We start from the raw sequence: 17,960 nt of genomic DNA, 5'->3' as shown, positions 1-17,960 counted from the left end.
ATGAACTGCACATGTATAAATGTTTAAGTGCTGCGAAATTATGTTGGATGACAGTGTATTGACTATATCGTAAATTTACTTGTCTAGCTTATTTTGCTGTTAACCGTGCCATAACATTAGGCGGGAAAATTTGTCATTCTGTATTGTTTATTTATAATTTTTGTTTGCTAAACATGGAGGTTGATGAAAATGCACTGCAGCTGTAAGTACAAGCCCTTCAAACTTAAAAGTTCTACATATAGTTGCAAATATTTCGTAGCTATGTGCGCACGCCGGACGATGTGAAAGTCATCGTGAAACATGCCAAATTGGATGAGCGACAATTGACGCAGGTCACACAGGCTCTGTACTATCCCAGCGCCACTATAGTGAGTGACAATCTGCGCCTTCTGGAGCTGGATGAGCACATGCTGCAACAGATACGCACGGGACAGACATTACACTTTAAAGGTGGCTTGCATGAGAAAGTGGTGCTCTGCACTGATGAACGTACATATGATGTAAAAGGCGCCGAGATATCCAACAGCCTGCTGGTTGTGCCGGAGTTGAAGTTTGGTGCTGCAACAAGCACCTCACCGCTGAAGAGTCCTCGGAGCGGCAATGCAAATGCTTCGCTGGAGCGTAGCTTAAACGACAGCACCGAGGATGATTTAGAAGTACCGCGCACCTTGGAGCAGCGACAAGTTCTTAAAATATTCCATGAGTATTTCGAGTGCCGTGAGATACGTCCACGTTATCGCAAGTTGGGCGAGTTGCTCCAGCTGACACGCTACTCCGGACCAGAAAATGAATATTGCATAGACCGCAAATTGCTATTTAGCTTTCAACAGCTGCTGGACACTGTGCAATGTAGTCGCGCACAATTTGAGCAAGGACTGCGTCAGTTTCGCGCTATTGAACTGGATGGCCACATACGCATTCTAGACTGTGAATACGAGTATCGCATTATAAATCTGATGCTAGGACTGCTAAGCGAAAACTCCTGGGCATTGGACGAGGTAGAGCGCGAGGTAACAATCTACGCGTTACAAGGCATAGCACCTGATGCCATAGTAACAGGTCTATTTGATATTTATGTCAAAGCCAGTGATCGCTGTGTGGGTAAATTCAAATATGATGAGTCGCTGGTGGCTAGAATTGTGGCTCAAAATATTCTACAGCATGGATTGCGCTTTCGCAACGAGGAATTTATGAGCACGTGGCAAGATGCACTGCCCGAGGGCATGTTTTGCAAGCTGGAGTATCTGCGTGGCTTGGGCATTTGTGATAAGGAGGGTGCCCAACCCTGCATACGCTCGCTGGCCGAAGATCAATTGCCATTTAATATTAACGATCGCATGCGTAGCTTGTTTAAAACCAAAAGGAAATGGACGTTAGATGAAATGGAGCCATACATTGAGTATGTTTAAAGTTATTATTGCTTAACAGTTGTTTCAATTCTATTCATTCCAGTTGCTTTACCACACCCACTCTATCCGTATCCACATTGCTGGCCAAGCACGCGCGCTCGCTTACGGAGAACGGCATACGCTACTTTGTTTCAAAGCATTAATAATGTTAACAGCATTTATTTGTACAGATTGTAGTTTAATTAAAATAAGTTAATTATAAAATTTAGGCTTTGCGTTTGCGTTTATTTCGCTGCTGCTTTTCCAGTTTCTGCTCCGCAATGGCATCTTTCATGGTATCCACAGCGCTCTTGCCATTGCTGGTGGACATATCAGAGCCTGATAATAGCTGACCCGTGCTGGTTGGATATTTAAAGCTAAAGCCTTTAGGGAATATGGGTTGACCCAGCAAAGCGGTAAGCTGAGCGCGTACTGTCTCCACATGCAGTCTATTGCGTCGGCGCTCAATAACAAAAGCATCCTCGTCCTGGTCACTGCCACTGCATTAATTAAATTAAATTATGTCAATCGTTTAGCTTTGACAAACTAGATTTATATACATACGACTCATCATTGTAGCCATCGATAATCATGTCCATTTCCTCAGCATGTTTTTTCATCCAGCCCTCCTCGCTTTGCGTACGTCTAAGCTTCAGTTCCTCTTTATCCAAATCGCGAGCCAAGTTAACACGCTCCTTAACAGCGCCTAGAAAACGCTCCGAGATGGGAAACAGTGGCAGATCCTCAGCTGTAAATTAATAGAATATTATTAGACAAGTTTAATTAAGTTTATTGTCAGTGTCCTCACTTCGCTCTAGCGTCTTGTACAGCTTGACGTAGCTCTTGACCTCGCCTGGCTCCATAAACATGACGGTAATGCCATGTTTATTAGCACGCGCTGTTCGTCCCGAACGATGTACATAATTCTCACTAGTGCGTGGCACTTGATAGTGTATAACATGCTCCACATTGGGTATATCCAGGCCACGGGCAGCAACATCTGTGGCAATAAGCAAACCCGTTGGGCAATCACGAAAACGCTCTAGATTCTTGAGACGCTGTTTTTGTATCATATTCGCATGCAACGGCAGAGGATTGCAGTTGAGCAAACCAAATAATGTGGCCAGACGTTTGACGCAGTCAATAGAGTTGCAAAATACAATGCTGCGACCAGGATGACGCTGCACAAAGTAGTACAAATAGTAATCCTTCTGATCAATGGCACAGAGCAGACGGCACTCGGTTAGGGTCTGAGCGGTTTCTATGGAATTAGCAGAAGATTCGCTTAGTGGACAATTTCTTAAAGCATGTGCAAGTTTACATACGTTGACTGCTGGTTATGTCCACAATTTTGGGCTGCGATATGCCCAGCTCCTCGATAAGACTTTCCATTTTCTGGTCCACCGTTTGCTTAACAAATTTGGGACGCTTACCAAGATTACGCTCTGCAAAAGTTGTATTTTAGCAAACAATTAAATAAATAACTTCAGCTCAACTTACTCTGCATATGTTCGGGCAGATCATGCACCAGCGTCAGCGTAGCGGAGAAGACAAAGTTTTGGCGCAGCTGCTTGCGCTGCTCATCCGCATTGAGTACTTTGAGCAGACTGCGCAGCTCTTCAAAGTGTCCCTTCTCTACCATGCGATCCGTTTCGTCAATGCACAGAAAACTTACATGCTCGAGCTTGTTCAAGTGCGGATTACCTTGCGCGTACAATTCCCAGAGACGACCCGGCGTAGCTACCACAATTTCCGGACATTGGCGCAACACGCGCTCCTGCTTGGCTACGGCTAGGCCACCAAATATGGTAGCCACACGTATGCCCGTGTATTTGGCTGCTGCGACTAAATGATTCTTAACCTGCACGGCCAACTCACGCGTAGGCGTCAATACCAAAGCGTAGAGTGGACTCCGCTTGGTTTGAGCCTGTTGCTCATCGTCGCTATCCTCATCGCTGGCGCCAGGCACATAGTCCAGCTCCTCTGGTGGTGGCGTCAACTCATGGTTATCCTTGACGACGGGCTCTTCCGTTTGGTCACCCTTAATCTTTGGCGCCTTGCGTATGCTCGTGCCCGTATTGCGCTGCTTTAGTTCCATAATGCCTGCCAGCATGGGAATGCCAAATGCCAGCGTCTTACCACTGCCCGTCTCAGCTGCACCTAATATATCCTTTTTGCCATGTATGGCGGCGGGCAGCGTTAGCGCCTGAATTTGCGTTGGAGTCTGGAAACCTTGCTCTGACAGAGCGCGCATTATGGGCGCGGGTACGCCTAGTCCTTGCCACTGCGGCATGTCTAGCTCGCTGGACACCAGCTGAGGTACTTCCTCATCATCGGAGCTGACAGGCGCTGCCTCAATGAGCTCCTCAGCATCATCATCATCCGCTGGCGGTGGACGCAACAGGGCAAAGCGATCTGGCGCGTAGCCTTCATTGGGCGTATACTTTGATTGCTCAGCTTTAGGTTTTCCCTTCTCCTGCTTGCGCTGCTCTTTACGCTTTTCCCGCTTCTCCCGCTGCTTCTGTATGCGCTGTGCACGATGCTCTGCCAGGCGTTCTCTCTTGCTCTTCTTAGCTGCTGCATCAATGTCGCTGTCGTCATCGCTTTCGCTGTCCTCCTCATCCTCCTCGCTAGCACTTGACTCTATCTCCAGTTCTTTTACCTTTGGGCCTTTACCACGTTTCTCTTTTCCTTTGCTTTTGCTTGGTTTAACCGTATCACCTCGTTTATTTTTTTGTGTTGATTTTACCATTCCTGCATCGTACTCCTTCAACACCTCTAGGCCGATCATTCCCTCGTAACCACCAAAGTCATCTGAAATCACGTGGCCTTTGATTTTAACTTTTTGCCATCCTTTTGGTTTTTTAGATACATCTTCATCCGCTCCGCTCGTGGCTTTCTTTTCATTATTTGACTTCTTTTGCTTTGCCGTCATTATTGCCGAAAATTTGTATTCAAAATACAAAACCGCGTGTAGTACTGTTTATGCCACGGTTAAGGTTTACAAGGTTACCAAGTAACGTGCTGTCGCTCAGTCGCTCTCTTAACTTAATAACAATATTTATTTTTCGCAAGATGTTATGCAGGCGAACCAATTTAGAAATAAAATTATATTATTGACTTGACTACGTATATTTTTTGAAATTGCAGACTAAAATGTAGGTAAATATGCAATTTAATGTAAATAAAAATACAGGTTGTGACGTCGCATATTTAACATATGGTACTTGTAGTGTTGAACATCGTATAATTAAAACAGCGCAAAGATTTGACCGATCAAAAAAGTATATCGTAAATTCCAAAAACCGTTAACTCTTTCCTTATCTTAAATTAAAGTCGATTTATCAAATAGTTATTATTCATGCATAAACGTATCCAAAATTAAACTGACCACATACAATCTTACTTGGGTAAATAAATGTTTTCAACTCGATTATAGAAAACGATATACATATATTTATTGAGACCGCTTTATGGAATGTCAGTTTATAGAAAAATGCAATATTTATTGAACTCATTCGTGGTATTACGGTAAAAATAAATTGACTTAAAAGCGCTTCAAGAATTCCTCAGCACAAGTGCGTGCTCTGGCATTAACGGCTAATTTCATTTCGCTGATTTCCTTATCAATCTCTTCCATGAAACTGATGACAAAGTCAACCAGCTTATGTTTGTACATTTGCTCCGTATGGAAATTGGTTATCAGGAAGCTAATGTCGTATCCATCAATTGGTTTTCGTCTCAATATAATAAACGACTCCGCTCGCCGCATCATGAATCTCGTAAACTTGTGACACAGGATACGCTCTATCTCATCTGCCTGCTTGACGGCAATGCTCACACGCACCGAGTTAATTGATGGTTCAATGAGCACCTTTTCCCTCTCATTGCGGGAGACCATAATGGGCGTGAGCACCAGCTCCTTGCTAGAGCAAATCTCTACCTCGGGTTTGTTATGCCGCTCCACAACCTGTGAAGGAAAGTCTTGCAGACACATTGCAGCGGTTAGTGAGTGCCGCACAGCTGTCAAATATGGTTTTAACGTAGCGGCCATTGTTGCTGGCCAGTGCTTTGAATGATGTTAGTAAAACTTTTATTTTGCCTTTTGTTAACTTTTACACTCTTTACGTGAATCACATTAGGGATGTGTCATTTACGATTGAAATCGATATAGAAGGTTTGGTCGCACTGCAGTATTTTGGTATCCATTCTGTTTGGATATGCGGTCACATTCGATTCAGATATCGAGCAATATATTATCGATACTGGGCAAAAGAAGTAAAAGAAAGAACAGCAGAGAAAAACAAGGAATTTGTGAAAAATGACGCGGTAATTGTTGCCTACATGCGCCTTCCCAGGAAAGCAGCAATAATGTGGCACAACAACACGGTGCTCCTGCTCCTGGCGGCAGTTGCACACATACTTTCGAACGTTGTGACTAGTGCCGAACATGTTCCTCCTCCTCTACCTCTAATCATAAGCAAAAACACAACAAACGAAACCAACACTAGCAACAACAGCAACAAAGTGCCTACGTCCAATGCCGATGGTGGCTACATGCCGTTCCAGCAGTCAGCAGCCAGTGTCTTCTTTATAAACTACAATCAGCAAAACGTTGTGCAGCTGCGGCAGAACCTAGAGAGCAAGCTGCACAGCATACGTAACTTGGAAATACAGGTGTCCAAAATACAGGTAAGCGTCTCGGCTTTCAATGCAAAGAAGAGAGTTGGCTCTAAATTATATTTGCTGTTTTAGGAAATCTTTGATTCCATACATTTTACCAGCGCAGTGAATACGCGCCCATCGCCTAGTGGCAGTGGCAATGAGAGTGTGCTGTCCAATCCGCAGCTGCAGCAGGATTTGCAGGTGTTTGGCCAACGCTTGGGACGCAAACTGCAGCGTGCCACACATGTGGTGCTGGATCTTCGCGATTTATTGCGTTACAATCTGAGCAAAGTGTTGCTGCAGCAGCATAACTACGACGATGAAAGTGATGATGAGCTTGAAAATGAATTCGATTTTGAGTTGGATGAGACAGATAGCAGTAGCGCTGGCAGTCATGAGCATATGCATCTTTATCTGAATACGCAGATTGAAAACTGGCAGCCGGAGTATGAGACGAGCGCCATACACTATAACAAGCAGCAGATACAGATACTAAATTATCTCAAATCGGATGAGTCGGCACGTGGCACCTTTCTAAATGAAAACAATGCGCGTTCTCTAGCCGTCAATAGCTACATAGCAGATCAGCTATCGATCTTAAGGCAGCGTCTAAGTCATAGCTCTAACGAGCCCGAGTACAGCGGCAACAACAAGCCCAGCAATAGTATTAGCCACTTTAAACATATATATTTCTTGTCCAATAGCGATGGCGCACCAGTCAATGCGCATTTTCGTCAACTCTACGTCTCGGCCATTAAGCGCAAGTTTGTGCTTTTGCTTATAGATGTGGGTTCTGCGATGAATGCAGAGCTTTTTGACATAACCAAGAGTTTTAGTAAGTTAATTTATAGACTCGTTATGAAACAATTGAATAATGCATTTATATTTTAGTTCAAGAACTGCTGCAGCTGCTGGAGGATACTGATTATATTTCATTGGTCACGGTCTCCAACGAGGTCGACTTTATGTTTCTAGATGCATATCCCGCTGCTGCTGCTCATGGCATTTATAGCGCGACACGCGCACATAAAGATGAGATACTTGCCTATATAAATAACCTTAGTCTGGCACGCGCGCCTACCAATCATACGCTGGGCTTTGAGTATGCTTTCCAAATGCTGCAGCGTCTGCAAAAGTCGCAGCTCATACACAGCGCCGAGCAGCCCATAGAACTGATTTATGTGACACGTGGACTGCTTAACAATTTGTCCGATGCTATGCATGTGTTACGCGTAGTGGCGGCAGGGCAGCGTCTTATGCAGGCCCCCATAATGATCAACACTTGTGCTGTAGTGCTCGACGAGAAACGCATTATGTATGAAAAGCAATTTCTAAGCGATGTCGCTACGCAGAACTACACCAAGTATGACATCGATGTCAGCGCCTGGCTAACGACAGCTCAGCAGGCGCAGCTGGCCGGACGCTTCTTTGTGCTGAACAAAATGCACGCGGAGACCATACCACGTGCCAGCAGTCGCAGCTTTACTCAGCTGTTTAACGAGCGTTATCTAAGCGATACATTGGAGGTCCATGCTCCAGTGGTGGACGCAGACAGCGGCGGTAAGTTATTGCTAACAGCTGTGTCTATTAAATAACAACAATTGTATATTGCAGATGTGCTTGTGTCCATAACACATGCTGTGCCGCCTTATGGCGTTGTGGGCGTCAACTTATATCTGGCCGACTTGCTGGAGGATTTGTTGAACTATCCAAATGCTGCGCCAGCTGCTAAGCAGGGCTTTAATTATGCTTTTCTTTTGGATCGCAGTAGCGGCAATACGCTAACACATCCAGCCTTTCCACGACCGCTCATCCAACGCGAAACCGCCTATCCAGTGAACATAGCCTGTCTGGAGAATGCTACGGATTTTCTTAGCATACGACAGCGCATGCTGCAGGAGGAACGTGGCAATGCCAGCACAAGCGTGCATCTGGGCAAGCAGCAGCTGCAGCGCAGCTATTACTGGCAATCCGTGTTGGGCATCTATGTGCTGTGCCTGGTGAGCACCACTAGCATTAGCGGCAGCGCCTTGCATAATGCCACAGCAGCGCTGCAACGTTATAATCTGAACGAAGCTGTTGTTAACTATGATGCGGGCTATTATGGCGACAGCATGGATTTGTTGTACCATCGGCTGGACTTGCTGCAGAGCGGCAGCAGCGGCGCACCCAAAACCTGTCGTTACTTCAGACAACTGGCCACCTTAGGTAAGCAGTTCTGGATTTCCAAAACATAAGCATACTATAACTTAATTTCTTGTAGATGCGCCTACATTATTTTTGAGCGCCGCCGCCTTTGAGTCGCCTTTTGCCTTTTTGCACAACAATCGTCCGCGCACACAGCAACTGCACGTGGAGTCTATAATGCCTTATTTGCGTGACTCCAGCGGTCTGCTGGCCAATCCTGGGCTGCGTCCACGCATACGTCATGATGTGAGCGTGCTGTATCAGGCTATGCAGCAGCTGCGTCGACGTCATCAGGATGCACGTGGCGCACTGCGTGGACACATTATAAGACGCTATATAGCAAGCGTTAGCGGTGTGCTCTTGCTGTATCCAGGCTGCCTGCTGAGCAGTAGCTACGATGCCACACGACGTCCCTGGTTTAGGCAGGCAATGGCGCAGCCTGGACGCATTGTCAGCACAGCGCCCTATCTGGATGCAGGCGGTGCAGGCTATATTATTACCATAGCGCATACTATATTCGAGGGCAAGGCGCACGCTTTGCATTCAGCGCAACAGGATCGTCCCGTCGCCGTCGTGGCTTTGGATGTGCCCTACGCCTTTTATATGCGCCTCATCTTGGACAGCACGCCATTGTGCCAGCTGCCGCATATGAAGTGCTTGCTGTTCGAACATGAGGGCTATCTATTGGCTCATCCCAGCATGCTGGAGGTATCCACCAGCGCACGCAATCAGCGTCGCCCGCATGAGCATCTGACGCACAAGGAGTCCTATTTGGCCAACGATATGCTCAATCATGCACAGCTGGTGCGCAAACTGGGCTGCGCCAGCTATCAAAATCGCACGCTGCAGCGTTATTATGCATTCAACACCTCGCTAGTGAACATACTGGGCAATGTGGTGCATGGCGAGCGCACCAAGTATGCCATTGCCTTGTTGCGCGGCAGCAATCTGTTTGCCGCTGTGCTCAACTCCAGCTGCGATGGCGGCGCCTTTTGCCCCTGCAGCACCATTGATCGCGTTTGTCTCAACTGCAAGCGCATGGATCAGACGGACTGTGAGTGCCCCTGCGAGTGTCCCATGATAACCAACGATGACTGTGCCAACTATACGCAACAGTTTCCCTACTGCGCGCCACCAAGTGAACATTTCCTGGCGCTGCCCAGCAACAGTCAACTGCTCAATACGCTGGCCAGCTGTCCGACGGCAGCGCCTGCCTGTGAAACGCACGTCACGCAGCAGCAGTGTCTGGGCATGCTGGGCTGTGAGTGGTGTCAACAGGATGTGGAGGGCAATAGCTTTGGCACTGCATTTTGTGCCACGCAAGCGGGCTGCTTTAATGGCGTGCTTGCCTCGCAGACGCCCTACGGTGAGCTGGACGAGCTGGAGCAGCTGGCGGCGCATAATCCGCAACGTGAGCAGCATGCCTACTCTGCTTTTGGACCGCTCGGTGGCGCCATTGTGGTGCTGGCTGTGGTCATCTGCTTTGCCATTTACTGCTATCGTCATAATCTGGATGCACAGGCGCAGGAGCAGTTCTATGTGGACTCTGTGCAGGAGGAGAACTATGGCTTGCCCTTGTCACGCTTCAATTTCGATGACTGCCAGACGCACGATGAGCCGCCACTGGGATATGATCATGCTGCTGCCCAGCGTCAGCTGATGCATGCGGCTGACATTTCGCCATATCATGTGTCCAGCGGCAGCAGCTACTACAGAAGACCGCCCAATGGCGAGTCGGATCATGGCTACAGCACGATGACGCCGCACGAGGATAGCTCTGATCAGCAGTGCTTTACGCTGGCGGAGCCGCTGCTGCTGCATGATAAGCGGCATAGTAAATCGGACACCATGTCCATATCCACATCCATATCGAGTCCCACGAATCGCCAGCAAGGCAGCCAAACTCATCCGTATCTAAGCAATCAGCCTGCCAATAAAACGGAGCGCTACAAGCAACAGGCCACGCCCTCGCCCTGCCGTGTGGGCGCAGTCTATGGGCAGACAACGCTGCCGCTGGAACTGGAGGGGGACGAGCAGCAGTCACAAACGCCTCGCTCGCATTATATACTGGCGCCAGTCACTGTACATCGGCATATGGAAACCGCCGAGTCGTAGTTGCAGTTACGCCAATTAGCTTGTTAAGTTTAAAGTTTTAACTATGTTAAGGCGTCCGCTTGTTTGCCAATTTATATGTATTTTATATATAATTAGTTTTATATTTTACGCAGTTCAACTGACACACAAACATACACACACTTATCAAAAAAACCAACTGCAATGGAAAACTTATGCCAGCCAATATTTAAACTTAAGTCTTTTAGATTGTTAATTGCTCTGCCATTTTTTTTTTTTTTGTTTTGTACTGCCAATGTCCATGTATTGTAATTTACAGCGAAAAGTATTATTATGCAGCTACTTCCAATATTTTATAGCATTTATTTATTAAGTCAACCCACAACAACAATTAATTGTACTTATTATACGATACGTAACTAGAGCGTATACCTTTTTGTAATAGCTCCTAACTCCGTAAAGTGAGGTTACTAATTCATAATTTTAATATGTATACCATAACTTGAACGTTTCCAATAAAAAAACACACATGTTTAAATTTTACAACATAAACTAACCAATATATTGTAGATACAATGATATCGCTCAGTTTCTATAATTCAATTGGGAATTAATTAAATAAACAATCAAATACTTTTGGGAACTTTAAAGAACGTATTGTTTTCTATATTCATCTTTATTCAGCATCTATTAAATATAAAGACTGCAAATTAACAATATGTACTAATTAGAACTGCCCTCGCATGCTACTAATATAACCAAATATCTTTGTATTCAGAGAGTGGACCAAGAGTTTTGCTTTGCGTCTAAAAAACAGCTGATGACGCGTTAATGAATTTATTTTTACACCAAAACAACAAAACGAAGTACTCGTACTCACATGAGATACATTTTTCAATAGACTGTGTCCAAAATTTTCGTAGATTTATAAATAACAAACTGGCGTCGTCCATGGGTATTGTCAGGTCAATCCAATTAAGACACAACCGTTTCGTATATATTTAAAAATAGTTTTGAAAACTCTATTTACTTATCATATTTACAAATGCAATTTATTAGTTTATTAAGCAATTCATTATAATAATTTATCTAGCTTGTCTTTGCATAATCGCATTTAACCGTTACATTTTGAATGCAGTTGACAGCCCTATTTGAGCAAAAAATCTTTCGTTTAGGCTTTTGGCTAGCAATTTCAGCTGTTGAGTTGCATTTGGTTTTCTGGTTTGGCGCACTACGAACGTTGTTCTTTATTGGGTTCAAAACTTTTTTGAAATTCCCAAAAACAACAACTATAACTTGCTACTTCAGCAACACTTCAGCTAACTAAATTTCCTTAATCGCGCACTTTGAAGTGAGTGTTTTATTTTGATTTATTCATAATTTGCAAAGAATTTTAAAATTTTTTTTGGACAATATTCAAGTTACGTAATGCATAAAAAATGTGTGAATGAATTGAAAAACAATAGTTATGTAAAAAATTGTGGCATGTGAACAATTAAAGGCAAGATCAATGCCAAATTGTTATGTGAGTTTAGGCAATCAGCTGTAAAGTAAATCAAGTAAATTTACTTATTTAATAAACAATACGAATATAAAATAAAATAAAATATTTCAATTTGCTGTAGTTAGTTTGCTTTTATTATTAAATAAATAATTAACTACAATTAGATTACATCATCAACCTCAACCTTAGGCGTAACCTTAACCTTATAATGTGCTTCTTCTTTTTTTTTATTCTATAGCATCCCCACTAGCCAATATGTTCAAATCTTTGATCGAGGCCGCGCAGAACTCAACGTTCAAGTCGCCATTCTCCAGCGCTGACTGCCAGGCCGCCACGCCCGCACCAAGCACCAACATCACATCCTTCTCCAATGATGTTTCATCCCGTCAACTTGCACCAAATCACAATTTTGCTGCTGCAGCTGCGGCTCAGGGTGGTGAGTTGAAAATATTAATAATTTTCCTTAACAGCTATTTTAAGTGTGGCTATTTCTTTATAGATTCCTGTGAGTTTGGCTCCAACCACTATTTTCTGCTGTGCGGTCTAGGCGGTATCATCTCTTGCGGCTCAACTCACACTATGGTGGTGCCACTGGATTTGGTCAAGTGCCGCTTGCAGGTGGATCCAGCTAAATACAAGAGCGTCTTCAATGGCTTCCGTGTCAGTGTGGCTGAGGAGGGTGCCAGGGGTCTGGCCAAGGGCTGGGCGCCCACTTTCATTGGCTACTCCATGCAGGGTCTGTGCAAGTTCGGTCTCTACGAGGTCTTCAAAGTCATGTACGCCAATGCCATTGGCGAGGAGAACGCCTTCCTCTACAGAACTGGTCTCTATTTGGCCGCTTCGGCCTCTGCCGAATTCTTTGCTGACATTGCCCTGGCTCCTATGGAGGCGGCAAAGGTTAAGATACAGACGACGCCTGGCTTTGCCAAGACGCTGCGTGAGGCATTGCCCAAGATGACAGCACAGGAGGGCGTTGGTGCCTTCTACAAGGGTCTCGTGCCGTTGTGGATGCGACAGATTCCATACACCATGATGAAGTTCGCCTGCTTTGAGCGCACACTTGAACTGCTCTACAAGTATGTTGTGCCCAAGCCACGTGCCGATTGCACCAAGGGCGAGCAGCTGGTGGTCACCTTTGCCGCTGGTTACATTGCTGGTGTCTTCTGCGCCATTGTCTCACATCCCGCTGATACGGTCGTCTCCAAGCTGAACCAGGCCAAGGGTGCTAGCGCTATGGATGTGGCCAAGAAGCTAGGATGGGCTGGTGAGTACATCCTTCTCTCATTAGCCATTATTCCCATTTATTTATTTAATTGCTTTTATATTTTTAATAGGCTTGTGGGGTGGACTGGTGCCTAGGATTGTTATGATTGGTACTCTGACTGCTGCCCAATGGTTCATTTATGACGCTGTCAAGGTAATGCTGCGTATGCCACGCCCACCACCACCAGATATGCCCGAGTCGCTGAAGAAGAAGCTCGGCATCACTGACGGACAGTAAACAAAATAGCAGTTAACCATATTTAAATATAGTGTGCACAGTGTGTTTGAACGAATTATCGCAAAATTGTATAGGCAACATGAAAAATAAAAATTTATAAACAAAAGAAATATGCCCGGTTCTAAAAAGTATAATCATTCTAAACAACTTAAGCTTAATATTTAAATTGATTATAGATGTAGCCAACGTAAACAAGAGCCAAATGGGTTAAGCAAGCCGTTTAGATATGTATGTTAACTATTAATACAGTCATAATAATGCAAGTTTTCATATATATTAATTATTGACATCATATATTTCAAAGCTTAACGTATCGCACGCGCTGCTTTTAAATGCTAGCAGCGCGCACTTTGAAGTGAGTGTTTTATTTTGATTTATTCATAATTTGCAATTTATATTTATATGATAAATGTAATCAGGAAATTAAAGAAAATTAATATGCCTGATAAATTAACAACATTGAATCGGCTTTAATTAAATTTTTTTATAGGCAAAGAGTTAATTAATAAGATACGCTCATTAGCTTTTTGTGTAAGGTCCATAACAAGGCATTGAACTTGTTTAAATCAAGCTTAGCTTGTGTATAAAGTGAACTGTAAGTACTAGAGCAGATGTCAAAATATTGAACTGCTGCCAATTGTGTGCTCATCCATTGATGAAGGTCAACATGGCCAAAACTTTGGCTCAGTTTTATATATTTAATGCAGGTACGTGACAAAGTGCTTCAAAGATGCAACAGATGCATGTGTGTCAGTTGCGTGTGTTGCATATATAATAAACAATATTTTGATATAAAACTGTGCAACTGCAAAATCTTACATGACAGTTGGCAATCAAAGCCTAAAGTAAAATGTTGCTAAAGGTGCGCGTGACTTACACCAATTGGAAATTGTATTAAAACAAATATATTTTTATTTATAGATATTGCTGTTTGCTGTTGGCGTGCTGGGCCTGCAAGCTGAACGCGCGCTATATCCAGCCGCTGGCTGGCGCCCCAGCGTGCCTTTCAATCTGACACGCACAGGATATAGCGTGGAAATAAGCAAAGCACGCGTGGAACAAGTGGAGCAGGCTCCCAACGGCAACTACTTGCCAGCAGAGGAGCAGCAGCAGCAGCAGCCTTTACCTGCTAACGAATATGGCGCACCTCAAGCTGACAGCTTTCGCATAGTATATCCCCACGAGGAAGATACTTCAAACTCTGCCGACTTGCAGTCGGACACTAAGGCCGGGCGTTACTATATTGTATCGCCAGATAATAAGCTGCAGCGCGTCATTTATCGCACTGTGCAGGATGCAAAGGATATTACTGGCGAAGGCTTTACTGCGCAGTTGCGTTATTCCACAGTGGGCGAGCTGCAGGATCCTGTTTACAAATATAATCAACAAGGACAGCGTTTTGAAGTAAAAGCTGTAAATAAAAGATTTTGCAAACATGTATTTAAAACTGTTAAATAATGATTTATGTCTAATAATAATAATCTTTTTAAATTCATGGGAATATTTATGTTGATCAACTGGAAATTTTGTTGACCATCTATCATATCTTTATATTTTGACTGGGCTTAAATAAAACAATGCTTGTGTTTTTTTTTACTTTGTTTTATACAAAAATGCTTGTTTATTTATTAACATTAATTTAACATTATATATGTGTGCGTGTGTATGTGTGTGTGTGGGTGTGTGTGTACATGTGTGAAGACTAACACAAAATGAAGAATGCTTAACAAAACAGGTTCGGCAAATGTTTAGTGGAAGTTGCAAACAAAAGGCAAGAAGAAGAACGCGCCAGGCTATGGCAAAAATGGCGGCGGGGCGACTGGAGTGGGACTCAGTACAGGACAGTTGAGAGTTATGATAAAAACTAATAAAATACAACAAGGTAGACAAGTATAGTTTACACAGAGGGTCGACTTAAATTGGAAACACTAGAAATTAGCATAGAGGCCTTAGATCTGCTTATTGATAGCCATTGAACTTGCCCTGCTGCGCATTGCTGTCGTAGCCACCAGCGCCGCCATTGCGTCCATTGCCATTGCCGTTGCCGTTGCCATTGCCCACCTGCTCATAGCGGATGGTTGGGCGATAGCCATTCTGATCGGCCTCGTATTCCACAATCTGTTTGCGGCCATCGGGCAGCAGCACGTAGTAGCGGCCAACAGCGAGATCACCATCGCGCGACTCCATGTGTCCGAAATCGTTGCCAGACTCGTAATCCTGCACATCATATTTGAACTCGTACTTGGCTGGGCCGTACTGCTCCTCATCGCGCTGTCCATAGCCGGCATTGTTGCCGCCGCCATAGCCGCCAGCTGAGTTTCCGTTCTGTCCCTTGAAGATGGCGCCAGTCAAAGCGGGTGCGCCATACTGACTATTTGGCAAAGGAGCGCCGTAGCTGTTGCTGGGCTGCTGGCCACCGCCGCCGCCGCCGCCGCCATTGGTACGCTGAGGAGGCAAATAGTTGTTGGAGGGCGTCTGGAAGCCTTGCGTGGGCGGCAGATAGTTGTTGGATGGCGCCTGGGGCGACTGATTGGGTGGCAGATACTGGTTTTGCGGCACTGGTGGCTCCGCGCTCGTCCAGGCGGCCAGGCATACAAGCAGCGCAACTGTTGTAAAGCACTGCAACCAAAAAAGGAAAGATACAAATATTAGTTTTAAAGCAGGCTTCAAAGAATTGACAAATTGTTTAGTGTGAATTTTAAGCTGTTTTAGTTTTTGTAGCGTTGTTTATATTTGTGTTTGGGCTATGACGGACTCGGAGGCCGGCGCATGGATAACCTGGTTCTGCAGGCAGCGTGGCAATGAATTCTTTTGCGAAGTGGACGAGGATTACATACAGGACAAGTTCAATCTGAACTTTCTAGACACGAATGTGGACAACTATAGACGCGCACTGGAAGTCATACTCGATCTGGACACAGGCTCTGCTTCCGATACGGATACAGAGCTGGAGCAAAGCGCTGAGAAACTTTATGGATTGATACATGCGCGCTTTATATTGACTAATCGTGGTATTGATATGATGCTGGATAAGTATCAAAAGGGCGCCTTTGGCATCTGTCCGCGCGTCTTTTGCCAGCGCCAGCCCGTGCTGCCCATTGGCCTGAGCGACAATCCTGGCGAGGATATGGTGCGCATTTACTGCCCCAAATGCGCGGATGTCTATGTGCCCAAGTCGACGCGGCATGCGTCTGTGGATGGCGCCTATTTTGGCACTGGCTTTCCGCACATGCTGTTCATGGTTAAGCCCGAGGCGCGACCCAAGCGCAGCAAGCAAAAGTTTATCGGCAGACTCTACGGCTTCAAGATACATCAGCTGGCCTATCGCTCGGAGCTGCCAGCAGCCACTGGCAACAAGGATCGCGTGCAGCCAGCTGAAGGCGACAGCATCTAATTCGCTTTTTTCTCATCTCATTAAAAATTTGCCAACATTATTGGACATGCTGCGCTGCTGCAAATGAAAGCTTGCGCTTTGTTGTTGTTGTTATTATTATTATTAACGCTTCAGCATTTAGCCATGCTAAGTAAGTATAATATGCAAATTTTGTGAATTGGGTCAACAGCAAAGTGAAGGGATTGCAGTTGACTTGCATAAGCAGCGACTGCGACTGCGAACTGCGAGCTGCGAGCTGCGAGCTGCAACAGCGACTATGGCATGTTAAGTATACGCCTAGTTGCAGTTGTTTTTTTTTTTTTATTGTGGTAGAAATGTTGCTTTGTAGCCTGACCATTGTGCGCTTCCTCAGCACTTCCGTTTGGCTACTGTTGCAACTGCAAGTTTTTGCAACACATTTTTTGTTGTTGGTTTTTTTTTGCTGTTTTTGCAGCTGTTCATTTGCTCGTCTGCTCGCTTGTTTGTTTGTTTGTTTGCTTGCTTGCTTGCTTGTGTTGTGCCTAAGACCTTCAATGACTTGCATGCTTCATTGACTTTTTAATTTTGCAGTTGTATACCCTATTTGGGCAGCGCTACTTAGTACATGCGTTTAATTAACACATTGCAAAATGGAAAGTCTAACTAATCTTTGCATCGTTGCTTGTAAGTTTGCTTGTTTTATGTTAATTTATTTGCATTTACTTTTCGTTTGGGACGACAGCTAAAAATTTACAGCTCAACAGCAACAACTGTTTAATTTGCTTGCTTAATTATGGCTGCAAACTTGAATTTTTGCGAATGCTACAAATAATTGAAAATGTATTACAATCCTTAATCCTTTTGGCTCCAACACTCACAACACTTTTTTTATATTTATTGTTTTTGATATGTATGCTATACCTTCATTTTGTTTAGTCACTTGCTTGGGTTCTTTTGTACACACACGTAACTTTTAGTGCAAGCTTGTCACTTGGATTTTTCTAATTGTTTTTAAGTTAGTCGGTTGGTTGGTTGGTTGGTTGGTTGGTGGGTTCTTCTTGCGAAGATGGTTGACTTGATTGTGATACTGAAACAATTTCGTAGGCCAGTATTTATATTTGAACTGTGCCTGCAGTCGCGCCAGTCGCGCTGCCTCAGCTGGCGTCGACGTCGGCACAACAACAAATTGCGCGCCAAATTTTTCTATCTCTAGCAGCTCTAAGTAGCAAATGCAAAGCAACATACAAAAATACATTACAAAATAATGCAGCAACAACAACAATAACAACA

The 17,960-nt window shown here is 44.5% G+C and overlaps 8 protein-coding genes across 8 annotated transcripts; 5 read left to right on the top strand and 3 right to left on the bottom strand.

Annotated features, from left to right (window-relative positions):
- LOC108597680 (sister chromatid cohesion protein DCC1) lies at nucleotides 1-1,574 on the top strand. The gene is made up of 4 exons (XM_017984354.2): nucleotides 1-13; nucleotides 88-202; nucleotides 260-1,399; nucleotides 1,453-1,574. The coding sequence occupies exons 1-4, from the start codon at nucleotides 1-3 to the stop codon at nucleotides 1,550-1,552; spliced, it is 1,368 nt and encodes a 455-aa protein (XP_017839843.2). The 3' UTR covers nucleotides 1,553-1,574.
- A 6-nt stretch (nucleotides 1,575-1,580) lies between these two features.
- On the bottom strand, nucleotides 1,581-4,487 carry LOC108597679 (ATP-dependent RNA helicase DDX24). The gene is made up of 5 exons (XM_017984352.1): nucleotides 2,889-4,487; nucleotides 2,714-2,833; nucleotides 2,197-2,649; nucleotides 1,953-2,136; nucleotides 1,581-1,888 (listed from the first exon to the last, which is right to left on the bottom strand). The coding sequence occupies exons 1-5, from the start codon at nucleotides 4,321-4,323 to the stop codon at nucleotides 1,615-1,617; spliced, it is 2,466 nt and encodes an 821-aa protein (XP_017839841.1). The 5' UTR covers nucleotides 4,324-4,487; the 3' UTR covers nucleotides 1,581-1,614.
- Nucleotides 4,488-4,843: 356 nt separating this feature from the next.
- On the bottom strand, nucleotides 4,844-5,533 carry LOC108595742 (actin-related protein 2/3 complex subunit 4). The gene has a single exon (XM_017981028.1). The coding sequence runs from the start codon at nucleotides 5,440-5,442 to the stop codon at nucleotides 4,936-4,938; it is 507 nt and encodes a 168-aa protein (XP_017836517.1). The 5' UTR covers nucleotides 5,443-5,533; the 3' UTR covers nucleotides 4,844-4,935.
- Nucleotides 5,534-5,667: 134 nt separating this feature from the next.
- Nucleotides 5,668-10,849, top strand: LOC108597453 (VWFA and cache domain-containing protein CG16868). The gene is made up of 5 exons (XM_017984018.1): nucleotides 5,668-6,080; nucleotides 6,144-6,888; nucleotides 6,945-7,613; nucleotides 7,668-8,261; nucleotides 8,317-10,849. The coding sequence occupies exons 1-5, from the start codon at nucleotides 5,733-5,735 to the stop codon at nucleotides 10,353-10,355; spliced, it is 4,395 nt and encodes a 1,464-aa protein (XP_017839507.1). The 5' UTR covers nucleotides 5,668-5,732; the 3' UTR covers nucleotides 10,356-10,849.
- A 665-nt stretch (nucleotides 10,850-11,514) lies between these two features.
- LOC108595083 (phosphate carrier protein, mitochondrial) lies at nucleotides 11,515-13,428 on the top strand. Its single transcript, XM_017980234.1, has 4 exons — nucleotides 11,515-11,664; nucleotides 12,056-12,253; nucleotides 12,317-13,081; nucleotides 13,152-13,428. Exons 2-4 carry the CDS (start codon nucleotides 12,073-12,075, stop codon nucleotides 13,316-13,318), a joined length of 1,113 nt encoding a protein of 370 aa, XP_017835723.1. The 5' UTR covers nucleotides 11,515-11,664; nucleotides 12,056-12,072; the 3' UTR covers nucleotides 13,319-13,428.
- A 717-nt stretch (nucleotides 13,429-14,145) lies between these two features.
- Nucleotides 14,146-14,776, top strand: LOC108595868. Its single transcript, XM_017981160.1, has 2 exons — nucleotides 14,146-14,180; nucleotides 14,240-14,776. The coding sequence occupies exons 1-2, from the start codon at nucleotides 14,169-14,171 to the stop codon at nucleotides 14,774-14,776; spliced, it is 549 nt and encodes a 182-aa protein (XP_017836649.1). The 5' UTR covers nucleotides 14,146-14,168.
- Nucleotides 14,777-14,940: 164 nt separating this feature from the next.
- LOC108595119 (pro-resilin) lies at nucleotides 14,941-17,734 on the bottom strand. Its single transcript, XM_017980281.1, has 2 exons — nucleotides 17,592-17,734; nucleotides 14,941-15,937 (listed from the first exon to the last, which is right to left on the bottom strand). Exons 1-2 carry the CDS (start codon nucleotides 17,595-17,597, stop codon nucleotides 15,278-15,280), a joined length of 666 nt encoding a protein of 221 aa, XP_017835770.1. The 5' UTR covers nucleotides 17,598-17,734; the 3' UTR covers nucleotides 14,941-15,277.
- Nucleotides 15,988-16,770, top strand: LOC108595120 (casein kinase II subunit beta'). The gene has a single exon (XM_017980282.1). It carries the CDS (start codon nucleotides 16,065-16,067, stop codon nucleotides 16,710-16,712), a length of 648 nt encoding a protein of 215 aa, XP_017835771.1. The 5' UTR covers nucleotides 15,988-16,064; the 3' UTR covers nucleotides 16,713-16,770.
- Nucleotides 17,735-17,960: the final 226 nt, after the last annotated feature.

The sequence above is a fragment of the Drosophila busckii genome, chromosome 2R (genome assembly GCF_011750605.1).
Source record: "Drosophila busckii strain San Diego stock center, stock number 13000-0081.31 chromosome 2R, ASM1175060v1, whole genome shotgun sequence".
NCBI classification, from domain to species: Eukaryota; Metazoa; Arthropoda; class Insecta; order Diptera; family Drosophilidae; genus Drosophila; species Drosophila busckii.
This window is presented reverse-complemented; position numbering and strand designations above follow the sequence as displayed.

Coding starts and splice junctions, on each gene's coding strand:
- LOC108597679 (XM_017984352.1), bottom strand. CDS start 4,323: ATGACGGCAAAGCAAAAGAAGTCAAATAATGAAAAGAAAGCCACGAGC. Junction 2,650..2,713: donor GGACATAACCAGCAGTCAAC/GTATGTAAACTT, acceptor CTAATTCCATAG/AAACCGCTCAGACCCTAACC. Junction 1,889..1,952: donor GATGGCTACAATGATGAGTC/GTATGTATATAA, acceptor TAATTAATGCAG/TGGCAGTGACCAGGACGAGG.
- LOC108597680 (XM_017984354.2), top strand. Junction 203..259: donor GATGAAAATGCACTGCAGCT/GTAAGTACAAGC, acceptor AATATTTCGTAG/CTATGTGCGCACGCCGGACG. Junction 1,400..1,452: donor GAAATGGAGCCATACATTGA/GTATGTTTAAAG, acceptor TATTCATTCCAG/TTGCTTTACCACACCCACTC.
- LOC108595742 (XM_017981028.1), bottom strand. CDS start 5,442: ATGGCCGCTACGTTAAAACCATATTTGACAGCTGTGCGGCACTCACTA.
- LOC108597453 (XM_017984018.1), top strand. CDS start 5,733: ATGCGCCTTCCCAGGAAAGCAGCAATAATGTGGCACAACAACACGGTG. Junction 7,614..7,667: donor GGTGGACGCAGACAGCGGCG/GTAAGTTATTGC, acceptor TGTATATTGCAG/ATGTGCTTGTGTCCATAACA. Junction 8,262..8,316: donor CAGACAACTGGCCACCTTAG/GTAAGCAGTTCT, acceptor AATTTCTTGTAG/ATGCGCCTACATTATTTTTG.
- LOC108595083 (XM_017980234.1), top strand. CDS start 12,073: ATGTTCAAATCTTTGATCGAGGCCGCGCAGAACTCAACGTTCAAGTCG. Junction 12,254..12,316: donor TGCAGCTGCGGCTCAGGGTG/GTGAGTTGAAAA, acceptor ATTTCTTTATAG/ATTCCTGTGAGTTTGGCTCC. Junction 13,082..13,151: donor CAAGAAGCTAGGATGGGCTG/GTGAGTACATCC, acceptor TATTTTTAATAG/GCTTGTGGGGTGGACTGGTG.
- LOC108595120 (XM_017980282.1), top strand. CDS start 16,065: ATGACGGACTCGGAGGCCGGCGCATGGATAACCTGGTTCTGCAGGCAG.